At 35.5% G+C, this 17253-nt stretch overlaps 1 protein-coding gene across 5 annotated transcripts in view; it reads left to right on the top strand.

Annotated features, from left to right (window-relative positions):
• Positions 1 to 12738, top strand: part of PARN (poly(A)-specific ribonuclease) — a 36839-nt gene extending 24101 nt beyond the window's left edge. For all 5 annotated transcript variants that reach the window (XM_071760846.1, XM_071760851.1, XM_071760849.1 and 2 more), the window contains 4 exons: positions 237 to 311; positions 4397 to 4586; positions 10013 to 10203; positions 11798 to 12738. In XM_071760846.1, coding sequence (XP_071616947.1) covers positions 237 to 311; positions 4397 to 4586; positions 10013 to 10203; positions 11798 to 11850 — 509 coding nt within the window. In that variant the 3' untranslated portion in view covers positions 11851 to 12738. The remainder of the gene's footprint in view (positions 1 to 236; positions 312 to 4396; positions 4587 to 10012; positions 10204 to 11797) is intronic.
• Positions 12739 to 17253: the final 4515 nt, after the last annotated feature.

Here is a 17253-nt window from a genome sequence, read left to right as displayed (position 1 = left end):
TCTAGTGGATCTGAAGGTAGACAGCATGCACATGCAGCTCTAAAGTCACTGCTTTCTGAACAGTTTCAGGATCATGTACAACTGTGTATGTATTAGACACCTTTACAGTGGACAAAAGCCTTCTCAGGTGAAGTTACCCATAGTTGGCCAACTTTTTTTTTATGTCATACCACATCAAAATCTGCAACTGAGCCTAAGATAGAAACAGTCATAATAATTTCTTTTACCTTTTCTAGGTAACATTCAGGTTTCGTGGATAGATGATACATCAGCATTTGTATCATTAAGCCAGCCAGAACAAGTACAAATAGGTAAGTGTTCCTGAATTTACTTTATTATTAAGACTTTACTTCAATTGGCTACTGTAAAATGCTGAGCCACCAGGGTCTGTAATTCTTAAGGGCAAACCTACAGACTTGATGCAGGTACTGGGAGAGGAACTAAACATTTTTAGTACCAGCACATGAGTTGCAGCAATAAGAACAAACCCTGACTGAACTTGATTGAGAATTTTGTTTTCCTGAACTTGTAGGTAGTCTAATGCTAGTTTCTTCACTTGATGTGGTATTTATTGAGTTTATCTGCTGCTGCTTTACACAAAGTGGAGTTATCAAAGACTTTTATTGGCTTTGCCCTTAAAAACATTTGGACTGGTACACAGTTCATTTGGAAATAATGGACAGGTTTTATGAGTGGTACTTCAAAAATGTATCTCATTTATTTTCCCTTGTCAGCTTCTGCTTGCTCTTTACCTAAGTTTAGGTGCAGTTTAATAACAACTGTGGTGATTATGAGCAACTTCTAGAAAATTTCAACATCACCGGTTCAATTTAAGCTAATTTTAACTTGAGAAGGTTCCTGAGAATATTTTTCTTCCTCTTTTTAAGTGCAATAAATAGACATTAGCCAACATTTTAAATACATGTGAAAAGCAACTGCTTGTCATAAATGGCAAGCATTGAAATAATGTTAAGTTGTTCCATGTGTTAGTGCCCTGATACATGAGCTCATACAGAATTTACTGTGTGCAAGAGACCTTCTTCCTCTAGGCACTGAGTAAGTCAGTGTATTTCCACAGCAGGGGAGCAATGGACGAAAGCAGGTGCAGCAGCTGAAATTGTAATGCTCTTTGAGTGATTCTTATTTAAATCGTTAATCTTTTTGAATTTCTGAGTTTCTGAGACAGGGCTGGACTTCATGATTTATTAGTGCTTTATAAGGTTTACCACAGAATGTTCTACTTAGCATAAATGCCCGTCACCACTATTTAAAAATATATGTGTGTATTTTAAGATTGTGTGCCTATCAGCGACTCCTTGCTGAATTTGAGGAAATGGCATTACCATTAATGCATTATGCAGATTCTTGAAAAGTTATATTTATGACTGTTTTCTCACCAATAATATAATGGGAAATTCATGTCAGATACATACTCCAGAAAGGAAACTTCCTTTATGTAGCCCAAGTCACGCTGCAGTATGTCAAATGTCAGCCATTACCGTTGTTTTGCTTTATATAAATCATGTGCAGTCTCAAAAAGTTTCTCTAGCTTTTTGTGATTCACTCATCAAGTTGTGGATTCTTAATATCCACAAGGTTTTGATACTTTAAGAACACTTGACTTTAAATTTTGCATCAGTGGCTTTGCCTATGATGATAAATTTGCAGTGTCGAATCTTTTGATACCATTTTCTTTCAGATCACCTGTTCCTATTCCTTTTCTCCAAAATGGAGAGTCAAAGACCTATTTTCATTTGCTGTCTTGCCATCTTCCTCTGCAAGGTGAACAGTTGCATTGTTGCCACACAGACATTGCTCCCTACTCTGGATTCAGATGTCAAAAGATATGGCAATCTTAGTAAAACAGTCTTTCTGAAAAGTCTGCTTTAGAATCTGTATAGTCACATTCTGCTATCTTAAGATAATGAAGGAGAGGAAAAAGAAGAGGGTGATCAGCACCATGTACAAATTGGAGTTTTCAATTTTGATACAGTCTGCAAATAGTTGCTGTTATCAAATATAATTCAGAGTCTGTGGATCCTTCAGATCGTTAAATTACTTTTCTACATCAGTTTTTAATACATGGTTCCCTTGGAGCTAGGAAGTACACCTTCACCAACCTTAATATGTGTTTCTATGCAGCCAGTATGCACTTTGTGAAAATAGGCATGGAGTTAACTAACAAAGTGGATATATTTTGTAACTTGGAAGAATATTTTCTTAGCATAGTGATTGGTCCTTGAACATTTTGTACTTAATTCTTTATCTGTGTCTGTGAACAAAAATGTTTTTTACAAAGGTAAGTTTTTCTTCATGTGCCCCAAATACTAATGTAGTATTTTACTTTAATTATTTTACCTTAGTTGTTTTGTTTTTCTGAACAAATATTTTTAGACGTCTAAATTGCTAAGCATGTGAAAATGATTAATCAAGTACTGTTTGTTCTATTTTAGTATATTTTTACAGTGTATTTACTATTTAGAAAATGCAATACATATTAAATATTTTCTTAGAGTAGTTTTAACAGGTGGTCGGAGTTGGTGAAATTCATAAGAACTTCAGTTCTCTAACGAAGTGTGGAGACTTAGCACTTTTAATTGTTTTCTTAGAGCAAGTCAAGACTTGCCCTTTGTGATGTTTCAGTGCCAGAGGATCTTTCGTAATATCTTGATACTTTGCTTTATTTAATTCTTGGATATATTTTTACTTTTAAGTAAACTTTCTGCAGCTTTTTCTTCTCTTTAACCTTCCCTGAGGACAAGAATTTTTAGAAAGCTCAATGATGAAGTGTCACTTCATTCAGCAAAGCTGGCCAAGTCTGAATTTTTAAAAAGAGGTAGAAGTACAGCCTTGCCAGAGGAAATAGGAAACAGTGAGCTTAATATTAATGTGTAGACTCACAATAGATTGCAAGACCAATACAAAGACAAACCAATATAACCAATATAAAGACAAACTTGAAAAGACTGAACTGGGAATAAGACAAATTGGAGAGGGTAGAGGAGAAATTGGCATAAATGTTGGCTAATTATTGACAGTGCTGTCAAGGTCATGCATCTCTTTCTGAGAGAAGCCAACAGACACTGTGACAAATGCTTTATATATTGAGTTAATACTAGGTATTATCAGTAACTTTTATAACTCTAGTGGGAGAGGCTGGAGAAGTACATTTAAAATTTATAGACCAGCTTATTAGTTGTGTGTGTAACAGTGTGATGCCTGCCTTGCTACAGAAATTGTCCAGGTATGCTTAAAAGCCAGAAAACAGTTTTTTCTTTATACTGTTTTTTTATATTTATACTGGTTTGTTGGTTGGTTCACAATACTTTCATTCAGTGAGTTAGGCTGAAAACAGCAGAGGACACCAGTTGATGACAGTCAGTTTAATTTGCTGATTCATCTGTTATAGCAATGGCTTCAGGCCAGAGCTTGGCTTGCAGACTGAAGGCTGAGAGCTGTGAAGATGCTGGGATATTAAAGAATCTTGGTAAACTGTTGCACAATGGAGGCAGATAAAGTTGGTTTTTCTTTATTTTTGAAGTGATTCTAATTTTTAATTGAAACAAATTCTTCCACCTTGAATTCAGAGTCTTTTTAGTTATATGGACTCCAAACATCAGAAAGATACCAGGATGGAACAGCTGGATGTTAGTTTGGTGCCACTTCCATGGCTATCTTGTGCAATCAGAAATGCAGCTCAAATAAGCTTATGTTTCACAGCAATCAGAGTTTTGGCAAAGGCTTTGCAAATGTCGTCTTTTCCTGGCCAACTTGCAAAACAAACCTGCTGGGTTAAGTAATGAGACTAAAAGGGAAAAAATCCAGGAAACCTTTTCTTGCCAACAAGCAATCTGGAAGAGGGCTGCAACTGAAGAATTGATGTCTTCTAATTTAAAGGAAAAGTCTTAAGTTTAAGTAAGTTTAACCCTTTTTGTATGAAGTCTGCCTCTGAGAACAGTTTTGGAATGCCTAATGCAAACATACTGCGTGAATCTAGGAGAGTACAGCGTTCACTTTCATCAGTAACAATGGAATCAAGTCACTTACCATCACCTTGGTTTCACAAGCAAAGATTTCAGAAGGGCTCTCCCCGTGCTTGCTGCAAGCACGCTGATGGCTGCTGAGGCCAATGCAGGACAGGCAGTACGGTTGCAAAAGGCAGAGCAGAAAGTCAGAAAAGTCTCCTGTGAGGGGACAGGCAGGGCACGGTTCTTCCTGTGCTGTCTTTTCTCTCAAAGGTAGAATCCTCACACAGAATCCTTAAGACAGATTCTACGTGTGTTATGAACAGAACAAATAGCTCGCTGCCTTCTGCTTTTCAAAAGAAGTTATTTCATAGGGGGTATGCTGTCATTTAACAGTGTTTTGTATGTAACACCACTCTTCCTCTCCACAGCTGTAAACACCAGCAGGTATGCTGAAAGTTATAGGATCCAGACATATGCAGAATATGTTGAGAAAAAACACGAAGAAAAACAGGCAAAGAGAAAATGTACAGAAGACAGTTGGAAGGAGATGGAGAGAAAGCGGTTAAAAACTCAGTGCACACCTTATGTTTCCCAGAGTCGATACTACTGTGTTAACAGGTGAGACTTTTCCTGCACTGCCAACTGTTGTATTTTTATTGCATTTTTATTAGAAGTCTAGCAATTTTCAGCCTGTTCTTAACCAACAGGTGGGTTTTTTCTTGTACATATTTCTTTGCATATAAATCAGTAGTGGTATATCAGCTGTCACAAGACTGTAGGTAAAGGAGCAGAGAGGATATCATCAGAAACATGGTTAGACAAATTTTTTAAATATTGGGATTTGAGAGCAGGTCAAATCACAGCTTTTGGGCTTGATTTAGCAGTACTATTTGTTATAACCAAAATAAAAGAATTATTTTCTTTATTCGTTTGACATCTGTGAGTGGCTTGAGTCACCTGGAAATTTAGTTTTACCTTTGTAAAGGCCATCTTGGGTTTTGGGTGAGTTTCTGTGGTAAGGATAGAGAGAGATAGAATTTGTAGAGAAGGATACAAATTATTATGAGGATATTATTATGAGGAGCACTCATCTTTATGCTTCAGAAACAGGAAGGCAAATGAGGACACTTGCATAGCTTTAAGCTTTTGGAGTCAAACTTGAAAAGTTCATTATTCAAGGACAAAATTAAGTCAGGAAATGCTGGGTTTTATTCTGGTACAGTATGTTGTCTGTATTTCTTATTCTATTTTAACCCTCTCTTGTTAATCACAGGTAATTTCAGGATTTTAACAGGAGGCTTCTTTCTCAGTCATCCCTGTAGCTACAGATAGGAAGACTGTTCAGTATTAACATAATTATATAAGTAATTTATCAATTTCTTGCCATTCTTTCTTCATTTTTTTCCTCTCCAGGGTCCAGTTTAATTTACATTAAAAAAGTTTCCGTGAAGTGTCTTAAATTACATTTCTGTAATGTGCTGTTTTGGGCTTTTTTTTCTTTTTTTTTTAAAAAAATTATTTTGTTTGCATTTTTTGTTATGAAGCTTTTTTTTTTATGTTTTTGGGTTTTCTTTTGTGTGTTTGTTGTGTTCTTTTTCCTGGTTAAACCAAATGAGAGTTGTAAAATCAGCACTGAGGTCTTTGCTTTATCTTTCTTGGGAATGCTGTGGTAAGTTCTACCTCTCACATCTTCCTGTAAATTTTATCTGTCATTTTACAAACATATTAAACTTGTACTGTTCTTCTCCCTTACACAAGTTTATGATTTGCCTACTTTAGAAAATTAAATGCAAGTGTGTATTTTGGCTTGATGTCAAATGTTTGTGGCTTTTGTCATGGTGAGAATTCTAAATTTGTGATCCTTGAAAACCATATGGAGGATCCTGGTGATAAAATCCATATGAAATTATGTTATTTTAAATCTGCTACTGTACTTAGGAAAACTTGGGAGTGCATGCTATGTAGAGAGGAGGAGCTGTAAAGATTATCTTGGTGCTGTTTTACATGTGGCTGAAGTTTAAGTCTATAATTAAGTCTGCATTAAATAGTCTGAAAATACTTAACACGTCTTGAGTCGACTGCAAAGAAATACTGTTATTTCTACCAATAGAATTATCTCTTCTCAGTGAGCACTTTTTTTGGTTATCAAAGAAATTATAGATATGTGGTAAGAGTGGCAGGGTATGATTTGTACCATAGCCAACTTATTCTTTTACATGTGGGTGCTGGAAACAGTGGATGCAGAAAGCTGATTCATTGTTACTTCAAAAAGAAGTTTGAGGACTACCACAGATGTATAATTTGGAAAACTGGTGAATAAAATTTGCAGTGAATTCTTTCCTTAAAATTTTGCTACTTTGCAATGAGTTGTATTCCTAAGCGTTTAATCTTGAAATTTTAAAATCTGTTTTGTTAATTCCACAAGAAACTGCCTTGGTTTAAGATGATCTACATTGACAGCCTTGCATAGCAGCCTTTATTTTGTTTGTTAAGTTTCTGTAATTGATGCTACATGAATTTTCATTCTGCTAGTCTTACTAATAAAGTGATTTGGTTCTATCCCAAATTTTTTTATGCAGGTCTTTTGACATGTTTTTCTCAATTTTATTTGTTACTGGTTAGGTTGTGTTTTCTTGTCAATTAATTTTTTGGATCAAGGGTTGGAATTGATGATCTCAGAGTTCCTTTTCAACTGGGGTGATTCTATGATTCTGTGGTTTGTAAACATTACCCCATCAGTGTAATCTGGTTATAACAGGGAACTGCAAATCAATCTCATGGTTTTTCAGTTGACTCAAGATGAACATTTTCCTTTTGGTTCCAGACAAAGATAGCTCAAAAATATTTAATTATATTTTTATATATTATATAACACCATTTTATGTAAAATGGCACTCTAAACACCATTTGTGCAAAATATATTTATATAAAGCAACCAGAACAAACATATATGTGTGCATGTATATGTGTGTATATCTGTCCAGATTAATTTGAATCATCTACAGTTGAACACTTGATACTGTGACATATCTAGCAGCTGATATCTTATAATAGCTTCATGTTACTGCATCCTTTATTTATTTATTATTTAATAAGCTTGCTGCATCAGCTTCTGCCAGGGAGCACAGCTGCAGAATAGCTGTTTCTCTCCATGATGACAGTATATCCTGGCTACTTTTTCATTTAGTAATGGAGTTGTTGGGTATTTCTTGTACTGAAATTTTGCCTTAAATAGACAGATCGGGAAGTATGGGACAAAGGTTCAGTTCCTGATTTACTGAAAAAAAACCAACCCAAACAAAACCCTGAGTCCCATATAAGGGAGTAGCTACTCTTCAGAATATACACTATAATACTGATTCATCCTTGTGGGGTTTTCAGTGGGCTAGCATTAGAATAGGCAAACAGAGGGAGAGTTTGGGGAAAAAAGCATAGGTGGAAACTGCTGTCATTGAAGAATCTTGGAAGTCCCTTGCCCTCATCACTGACTGATATGAAAGCTACAGCGTGTTCACTAAGTAGATTTGCCAGTTTGCAATGTATCATATGGATGGATGGATTTCAGGTGGTGGGGTGTTTTTATTTTTGTCAAAAAAAAACCCAAACAAAAAAAGAAACAAAAACAACAACAACAAAATGACAAACAACTCAGCTGGTAACTTTATTTAAAAAATTAGAACATTCCTCATTTCCATATACAAAAGAAATTTCAGAACCTCTTTAAATACATTTTAAAAAAAATAAATATAATAATTGCCTAGATAAATGTTATACATGTGTGTTTTGAAATGTAAGTGCCATGTTTGTTAATGGGATGATGAAAGTACCTGTTAAGGATCCTAGACAAGAATATCTGAAATGGACAGTTAGCTATTTGTTTAGTTCTTCTATTTTCTTTAGCTGTTTCTCAACAGAGTAAGGAAGTTGAGAAAGAAATATTGACATATTCCAAAATAGCAAGTATAATTAAAAAAGTGAACTTTGAGCAGAGCTCTAAATTGTATACACAACCATGCTGATTGCTACTATTATTAAATAAATAAATAGTGTTGCTCTAGTCCTTGAACCTTTCTTTGATCTAAAGAAGAATAAGACACACAAAAATCAACCCTTAGCCATCTAGAATCCATACAATGTAGAATAAAATTAACATTTTGGAAGAAATGGAAGTCAGCAGTTCTTGATTATAATTTTTTTTTTTGTGCTGGTGTTTTCTTTTCCCCTTAAGGTATCTGTAGGAAGAACATTAGGTTTAGAATTTATTTTTGTGATGTTCTTTGCTACACAGCTAAATGGGCACTGAAGATCAATAACTTTGTTTTTTAATTTGCAGTTTGTTTTTTATGTAACTCTATTTGCTGTTACTTCTCAGGAGCCTAATTTGAAAAAAAAAAATTAATTCAGCCCTAAGACCTATCAAAAAGGGAGCTTAAAGCAAGTGCAAGTTCCTTTCTAAGAGCCAAGTGTTCATAATACACCTGAGAAATCTGGGGACTGTAATTTATGGCTTCAGAATTTTTGTTCTCTGCATATTTTTCAGAGCAACTTTCTCAAAAGTAGAATTCTTACAAACTTCTCTAAATATTTTTTTAAACCTTTATAGTAGTTTTAAATTTTCTAAATACTCTCCCTTCACTAGACTTTTTTCTTTCCAAAATTAGTTCATCTGTTTTACAATATTGCGGTGTGTATGTAGGATAAACATTTCTACCCAGCTTTCTGGCTTGGATCTTTTTACTGATGGTGGTTGCAGAGTGACTCAAAACAACTATTTGTAGGAAATCATGCAAGAAGGCCTTCTGTGTGTGAATGTTTGGAGGAAAAGCCAGTTATTCATCAAAGTAAAAGGTTCTGTACTCCTAAAGTGGAAGTAAGAGCATAAGGCGTAATCATATGTTTCATGTTTGTTTATTGCCTTTGGACACCAGAAATAGTCTGGTTTAAATTGCAAAATGTTCAGCTGAAGAAATTCCATTTCATTGCCAGAACTGTACAGCCAAATTTAAGTCATTTAGCTGGAACCTTATTGAAACACCATAATTGCCTGCTATTATTGATTAGAAAGGAAAAATAATATAGCTGTAAAGCTTTGGTTTGTAACTTGGTATTAACTTTAATTTAAATAAAATAGTAGAACATGGCTTAGATTCATACAGTAATTTTGAGTGTTTCTTGATGAAAAACTAAATGTTTGTAAGTCTGGAACTACCTTTTTATTAAAATTGATTGTTTTAAGAGCATTAAAATAGACATTTAAATAGCTGATACATTTCTTGAAGTTTGTCATGGGAACAATTTTTTTTTCTTAATTAACTTCTTTGCTACTGCGTGCTTTCTTACACTCATGCTGCTTTGATTTTAATATTCTTAGTTGTCTTTCAAGGAAACTTAACAATAACATTCCAGTTGAACAAAAAACTACGTGGTATCATTTCAATGTATGCTGAATAAAACGGAGCTCCAAGTTCATACTGTGTTAGTCAGGCTTCATTCAAGTACTGCCTATGAAATGAGTGTGCAATTTTTGATGCTTTTTATTTTACCAGCCTGTTGGATGGTAGGACTCTTTCCTTTAAGGCCTGATTTACATTTCATTATATGGACCTTGATGGTTTGTTTATATATAAAAAAACTTTAAAAACTTCATAACGTTCTAGGAAAGAAGATGAAGTTAGCATATAGTGTCATTCAATGTCAAAGTGGTTTAGGCTTAACAGTGTGTATAACAGTGTTTATTGAGAATGCTTTACAAGAGTTTTTCTAACTAAGAGAATAAAAAATTAAAAATTGAAATTAAACAACAATAGAGAACAGCTTCAATTACAGTGTGAGTTGCATGATCTCATCAGAACAACAGCTAAGCCTGAGACATCCATAGTACACGTGGAACTTGATAGTTACAACAGATAATGTGATTTCATGGTATGTCACTTACTACAGTTTATTCTGCTACCTTTATAAGCACTTAATAGATGTGCAACAGCCAGTACCTATGCAATAGTTATTCTTGAGTTGTTCATAATTGTATTTCGTCAACATTTCAGTTTTACATGTGCCAGTACAGTGGGAAAGAGAAGTATGAGTCCTATTCAAGAAGAAACTGGTTCTGATGACATGGAAGAAGAAGGCAAAGATCCAGAGGATGACCAGACAGACTCCTGTGCAGAGTCCCTTCCAGATGTTAAGAAAAGAGCTAAGAAATTCAAAAAGATCAAGACAGAACAAGTTCCAGCAGGTAGGCACAATACTTGTGTGTATGGTTTAGTATCCTGTTTGGAATTACTCTAGGCCTGAAGGGAACTGAAGTTGTTTTCTCAACAAGTATCTTACAGCAGTGACTTAGACTGTTGCATTCATGGAAGTCCAGAAAAGTTATTTAAATTAGATTGCATTATACAAACATTGTAATAAAAAAAAAAATAACCAAAAAAAAACCAACCCCAAAATGCAAAAAAACTTGCAAGTAAGCCCCCACCTGAAACCAGCCAAAGGAGGCAAGATGTAGTTAATTTCTTACTTGCTTTTCTTCCTTAAAATAAAGATATTTGAATATTTTTACCTATTCTTAGTGTCTCTTTATGTTGCTTTCTAGTTAACATACTCTTTTTTGCATATTGTAAGCAGAATTTGAAGGAAGTCTGGAGTCTAGAGTAGATTTCCCTGTTAATCTGATACTGTCTCAAAATGCAGGGTTAACTTAATGTGGATGTTTTCCCTTAACCTTGCTTTGGTGGAGTCATAGCATACTTGAATGCATGTAACTTCACCAGCCAGATGCATGTCATTAGACATCTGTTGTTTGCAGATGAGTCTGGTTTTAATTAACCTACCTGCTGCCCTGAAAGCTAATATATGGGCTCCTATAATGAGCATTTTAAGACTACATATCCTACATGCTAATATCCTATATTTAGTTATTTGTGAGATATTTCTGCAAGTTGAGAAAACTGGAATTTCTAAACCTGGTCAGAGTATTATTTACCTCTACTATTAAGCCAAAACTTTGGCAATCTAGGTGGTCACCCTCACCTCTTCTCTGGCACACCACTTGCTACGATGCTTTTTTAGACTGAGTGTAGTCAAACTGTTGATTTGTATCCCCTGAAATAAATAAATAGACTGCAACTCTAAGGAAAACCCTTTTCTCTTTAGATCATTTCATGGAAATCTGGTGACTTCCTGAGAAAACTCAATGAAGTTGCCAAACTGGGCTCTTAAACTTATGCAGGCCTTTTAGCTTTTTGGGTGCTTTGCATTTATGAATCCCTTAGCTGTGGGGTTTTTTTCAGACAACAGTTGTCAAGACAGAGATGAAAAGTGAGTATATTTAAAAAACCTTCCAAAAATTTTGGACAAGTGGTGTTGTCACCCTTAACAATTCTTGCAGTCTACCACATGGTCTGAGTAAGTCTTTGCTTATCTGCCTAGTGTCGAGTCATCTTTCTTCTTCAGTTAATTTGGGCTGGAAAAATTCTTCACTGTTTTAACTTCCTTAAACAAGAATAACTGCAAATACACTTGGGATAGTAGTATTACTTAACTTCATAATCCCACTTACTGCAAAAAGAAAATTATTGATTAATTGCAAAATACAATATTTACCATTTGTGTAAGAAACTTGAATTTTTTGTTTTGTTTAAGTGCCTACTCAAAAATAGTCCCTTGGTTTCTCTGAAATATTATATTGGCTTGCCACTCATGTATCTAGAGTATTGCTCTAGAGAAAATGTCCTAGTATGCTATGAAAGAATAAAAATATTATGGATTTAACTTTTATTTCTTCTGGTTTTCTAATTGAAGTCTTTAATATTTTGTTTTGTGACTTTTAGGAAGCCTCACAAGTAGTTCCACTGGCATTTTTGAAGTCCCTGAAACATGGTAGGAAACAACTGCCTTAAGGAGTGGAATTGATTGAAATCAGTTGTGAGAATACACCTTGGAAGCCATACTTTATTTAAATAAAGTGGTGTTAACAAAGCAGTATGTGTACTCAAAATCAGTTTAATTATTTTAAACTGTTTATTGAATAATCACTGTCAATTTTACTTGTGTGTATATTAACTAGTATATGATTCATTGTTCATCATGTGAAATCCTTGCTGTCGTAAATGATGTTAGATTTAAGAAGCAAGACTAAATGTATTTTGGTCACCTACTTTGGCATGCTGGCTATGAAAAAAAGAACTGGCACCCTATGATTTTGTGCTAGGCTGTGCTGTCCTGTGCTTGAGGGGGGTTACCACAGATCTCCTAACCTTTAACTGTTTCTTCAGGCAGTACCAGTATGCTGTCAGCATTCTTGAAACAGAACTGCAATTTTGCATATTGCTTTCTACCAGTTACTTTACCTGGAAATCTTTTTTGTTTTCCATTTTCTACCCCTCCCCTCCCGTCCCTGTGCATCCAGTATTCCATCTAATTACCAACTTCACACATATCTTGCCCTTTCAAAAAACTGTTACTTAGTAGTTTCTCAAACTATAATTTCCTTCTGAGAAGTAGTTTTTCTGTGTTTTCATATCTATTGCTGTTTTCACCCTGAAGTCTTGATCTGTTTCCTCCCTCCCTCTTCTCCAGCTTGTGGGGGTTTGTAAAAATGTTTTTGGTACCTGTGACAAGCCTGCTAACTGTGCAAGCCCTTTATTTGTTTAAAAAAAAAGGATCTGCATTAATCAGTTTCAGAAAATGTTTGATATGTAACATTTTTGTATGGAAATTAAACAAATATGTATTTCCATAAAATGAATAATTAAATACATTTTCTTAGGAACTGGTTGGGTTTCCCTTAATAGCTTCTGAAATGTTATTAATGAAATCCTCTTTTATTTTCTTCCTAATATAACAATTTTTTGTCAGCCTGTGATTAGCAAACCCTTTTGGTTCACAGAGAACAATCACGGTATTTGTGAAATGTAACCAAGAAAAAACAGCCTTTTGCCATAAGATGTAAATTGCTATGTGTTTCATTTGAAGGGGGGGAGAGGAAAATAAGAGATTTTACAAATGAATGAGTTGAAACCCATTGCTGTGGAAAAAAGCTTCATCAGATTGTCTTCACTTTAGAGTGGGAACCTCTGTCATTTAAACATTGCAACAACCTATTGGAAGGTATATCAAAATTTATGGGGTTTTGAATGGTTGTGAGAGCTATATTGAACTTGTGTGGCAAAGGAAGAAATAATTTAAGTATATTAAATAGGAAATGTTTCATTTCTAACCTTGGAATTCTACCAGAAGTAGTATAATTCAGTTGTTGTTTTTTTAATAACAGCCATATAAACACATTCTCACAATAAAATATGGGAAACAGTACTTTGATCTTGAGTATCCAAACCTACAAAGAGAGATGGTGTCCTGAGAAGGAACAAGGCCCATTGATACCTCATCAAACCTTATTGTTTTGTGGGGTTTGGTACCCTTCCCTTTGTTTTAAATTAAATCATTAATTCTAGAAGGCAAAATCGTGTAGGTTCTTCGATTAGATCCTTATTTGTTTCCTAATGTATGTTTAAAATATGTACATTTAGGTTTTTTACAGCATTAGTTTCTGAAAAACAAAGCAATTATGAATGAGTGGTCTTCATGGTTATGGAGCTTCCTGGGTCTTGATCTCTGGGGGCTTTATGTGCTGCCATTTTCTGAAACATTTCTCTGGCTGCTTCACCATGGACCTGGGATAACTGGTAAGTTGCTGAGATTCTGTTTTGGCCTGATGAAAGGCAGATACATCTGTGTAATATTTTATTACTTTTTTGATTTTTTTTTTTTTTTTTTTTTTTAATTTTATTTTTCATTCCCCTTTCGCCCCACCCACCCCAGCCCCCCTTTTTGTTTTTTTTTCTCCCTGGGGCGGGGGGGGACATCGCCATCTGTTCAGTGTTGGAGCTATTGCTTTTCTTGGGAAATAACTGGAGGAGCAGCGATGGCTACATGGTTCAACGTGCTATGCAACCGCGGCTGTTGAGGGCCGGACAAGCGCTGGGCAGGATCTGTGATTTTTGTCTTGTCCTCGTTTTTGTCTGGCGGACGAGGCCGTTGGGGCGGTGAGGCGCGGCCTCTCCCCTCAGGCCTCGGCGGGAGCTGTCGCCGCGAGCGGCCGGGTCCGCCCTGAGGGGGAGGCCTCGCCGAGCCTGGGCGATGTGAGTCGTGTGGGGTCAGGGGCTGCTCCCGTCTTCAGAGCTTTTGTTTCTGCCTCAGAATAAAAGAGTTTGCTCTTTTTGAGCAAAAAGAGCTTTGCCTTGCTGTTACCAGTACTGGAGTGAAATATTTCCTTCAGCAAATGGCCAGATATATCCACTGTAACTGTGGATGTCCTGTGGAAGGTTTCCATGTTTGTGGTGAGGTGAGAAGTGGCCTGAGGAATTTCCTTGAGAAAACGAGGGAATTTTGTGAGCAGCCTTGAGAAAAGGCGAGAATGTAGGGGTCTGGAGCAGAAGGTACGACAATCTGAAGAAATGCTGTGGTGAAACACAGGGGAATTCTGTCTCAAGAGGCAAATCAGGTAGGGGGGCTGAAATCCTGCCTCTTCAGGGGCATAAGAATGTGTTTATTTGACGGAAACTTAAATTATTATTGCCAGCTTTATCGATAGCGATTGCTTATTTTTTTTTTCATCAGAAAGCAAATTAAAACTGCCTTTGTAGATGGATTTTCATATCCATCAGAAATCTATGGGTAGGTAGTAATAACGTGTGTCAGAAAGCCCAGGACAGACAGCACAGGGTATAGGAACTTGTTGGTAGACAAGAAATTTAAACAAAAAGGTAACTGCGTAGTGTATAGTAAAAGAGAAGAGTGTAAGTGTTCCTGTAGCATGGATTTAAACAAAAACAGGTAAGAGAATGAGCATGAAGGCAGAATGAACTATGGCATGAAAAATGAAGATTACTGGGAATGCTAAATTTAACCTTCCATCCAGGGGAGAAACCAAGAGAAGTGGAAAACTAAAACTTCTGATTAGGGGAAGGGGGGGCCGGGGAACTGGGGATGTGGGACGGGGAGTCTGTCATGGTGCCCAGAAAATGTCTGGTATCCTGGATGTGTTCTCTGTCTAGAAATTATGGTAAAAGTAATGCAGACAAAAATGTCCTCTGCAGTTGGGCTTTGGCACGTACACAAGAATATGCTTGATAATATTAAGTTCTTGGCTTCTGAAGTGTTCAGATTACTGCCAGCTGACCACAGCACATTTAGTAAATGGATAAACACTTACTTGACTGTATTGTACCCATGTAGCTTTAAACATACACTAAACTTAAAATCCTCATGTGCTTTACGGAAATAACTGCCACACTTCATTGGATGAGGAGCAGTAGATGGTGGGTTAGTCTGGGATTTATAGGGCAAATGTACTTATAATGAAGATGTTCTTTTTTCTTTAATAGTAAATGCATGAAGCATGAAGCTCCTTTAAAAATACTTTTTTTTCCCAGCAGAATTAATTATTGGCAGCCATGTGTTTTCATGAGCACGATAGCAAATCATGTGTGAATCCCTGCTCAAGACAAACTCATACGGAATGCATCTATTCATGAATGCAAGATAGAAAACATTCAGCCAAACTGTGAAAAGTTAGACTTCCCTGCCTGTATGTTAAATTCTTTAAAATTATTGATAATTGTGTTTGTACATAAGCAGTCCATTTTCTGCAAGTTCTTGCAAGCAATTTTCCAGTTTTGTTACCAGAGGTACCTTTGTCACATGACTGTTACTAATATGCAGTTGAACTTGAAAGTCTGGAGGTTGTGGATGTGCCAAATCAGTTGCATCCTAATCTGTGATATGTTTACATTTCAGCCTATGAAGCAAACAATTCCTTATATAAACCTCAAAAAACTTTTTCTGTTGTAAGAAAAATGCTGGTTTGTTCCATTATCAAGACTTTGGGAATAATTTTCTCTCAATCATGAGTAAGTGTTCAAACATGCTATGTGTATGTATATATATACACACACACACACACACACATATGTATATATATATGTATTATTTTTATCTTGACTGTCTTTGTCTTTTTCAAATGTGATTTTACACTTAGAGTGTTCCAGGAAGACTGAACATTTGTAGTTCCTTCATCATGGGCTGGTTCTTACTCTTCAAAAATAAGACTGCATTTTAAGTAAAATGAAGAGGTTCAGTGGCAGAATCACTTGTTTAGGACTCTTTATGCCTTGCTTTTGTTGGGGAAAGAGCTAGAAAATTAGACTTCACATAAACAAAATATGAAACAGTATTTTAATCTGACTGGTTTTTTTAAAAAATACTTTCCTTACAGCTACTCTGAAAGACATTGTTGAACTCTTGTAATGACAGTAGTAATATGCTGATTAATGATGAGTACTAGCTCATACTAAAATTTAATGGAACTCATCTTAAAAAACCTTATAGTAGTTAGCTATACAAATGTTAAGAAACTGTTTGAGTCTCTAACAAGACTAAAGAATACAATGATGCTCAATTTAATTAGTACGACTCTAAGGTTATCAAGGTGTAGCTAATATGTCATCTTGGAAGGGATTTGTAGAAGAGATGCTTTTAAAATTACTACTTTAACAAATAAGTCTAATAAGTAAGTGTAGAAAGTAGCACTTTTCTGAGGAAAGTGCAGTTTTTCATGACAAAAAAAAAAAAAAGATGCAGTGTTAACAAGAGGATTCCCAGTCACAGTCTGTCAACTTTCAAAGACTTGATGAATGCACAAACTCAGGTCAGTGTTTTAGAAGCTTGTCTGGTTTCTTTTTATGTATACAATGTGTAACCTTAGGGTATGTGTGTTTTGAACAAGAGCAAGAAGCTTTCATACATGTGTTCCAGTATGTCAAAAAGCAAGTTTTCTTACTCTGTCTTACCAAAACATGCACTCAGGCCAATGTATTTTAGTGAAACAGAAGATCTATCAGTATATGCCTTTCAATCTAGTGTAGATAGTTTCTTAGTTTAAATAAATAATTTGGAAAGTTCTGTGTTTTTCATCTAGAGGAGTACAGATGAGACAGTTGTGATATGCTCTAAATTTTAGTCTCTTAAAGATAGCTCACTGCTTTCTTTCCCATGATACTTCAACAGGCTAGGTTAGTGCATGCTGAAGTTAACTGGCTGTCACATCCTCATCTATTTCTAGTTACTAAAATACTCACTTGAATTAAATAACACACTCTGTTATTCCTTGAATACTGTCCTGAAAAACACACACATGAATGCAGGTGTACTGTTGTGTTTAGGACTCTTTGAAAAATGTTTAATGTTTACACTACATGCAATTTTATTAGTATGTATATTTCTTTTA

The sequence above is a fragment of the Heliangelus exortis genome, chromosome 17 (assembly GCF_036169615.1).
Source record: "Heliangelus exortis chromosome 17, bHelExo1.hap1, whole genome shotgun sequence".
NCBI lineage: Eukaryota > Metazoa > Chordata > Aves > Apodiformes > Trochilidae > Heliangelus > Heliangelus exortis.
Note: the sequence above shows the minus strand (reverse complement) of the source record. Positions and strands in the feature narration are given on the sequence as shown.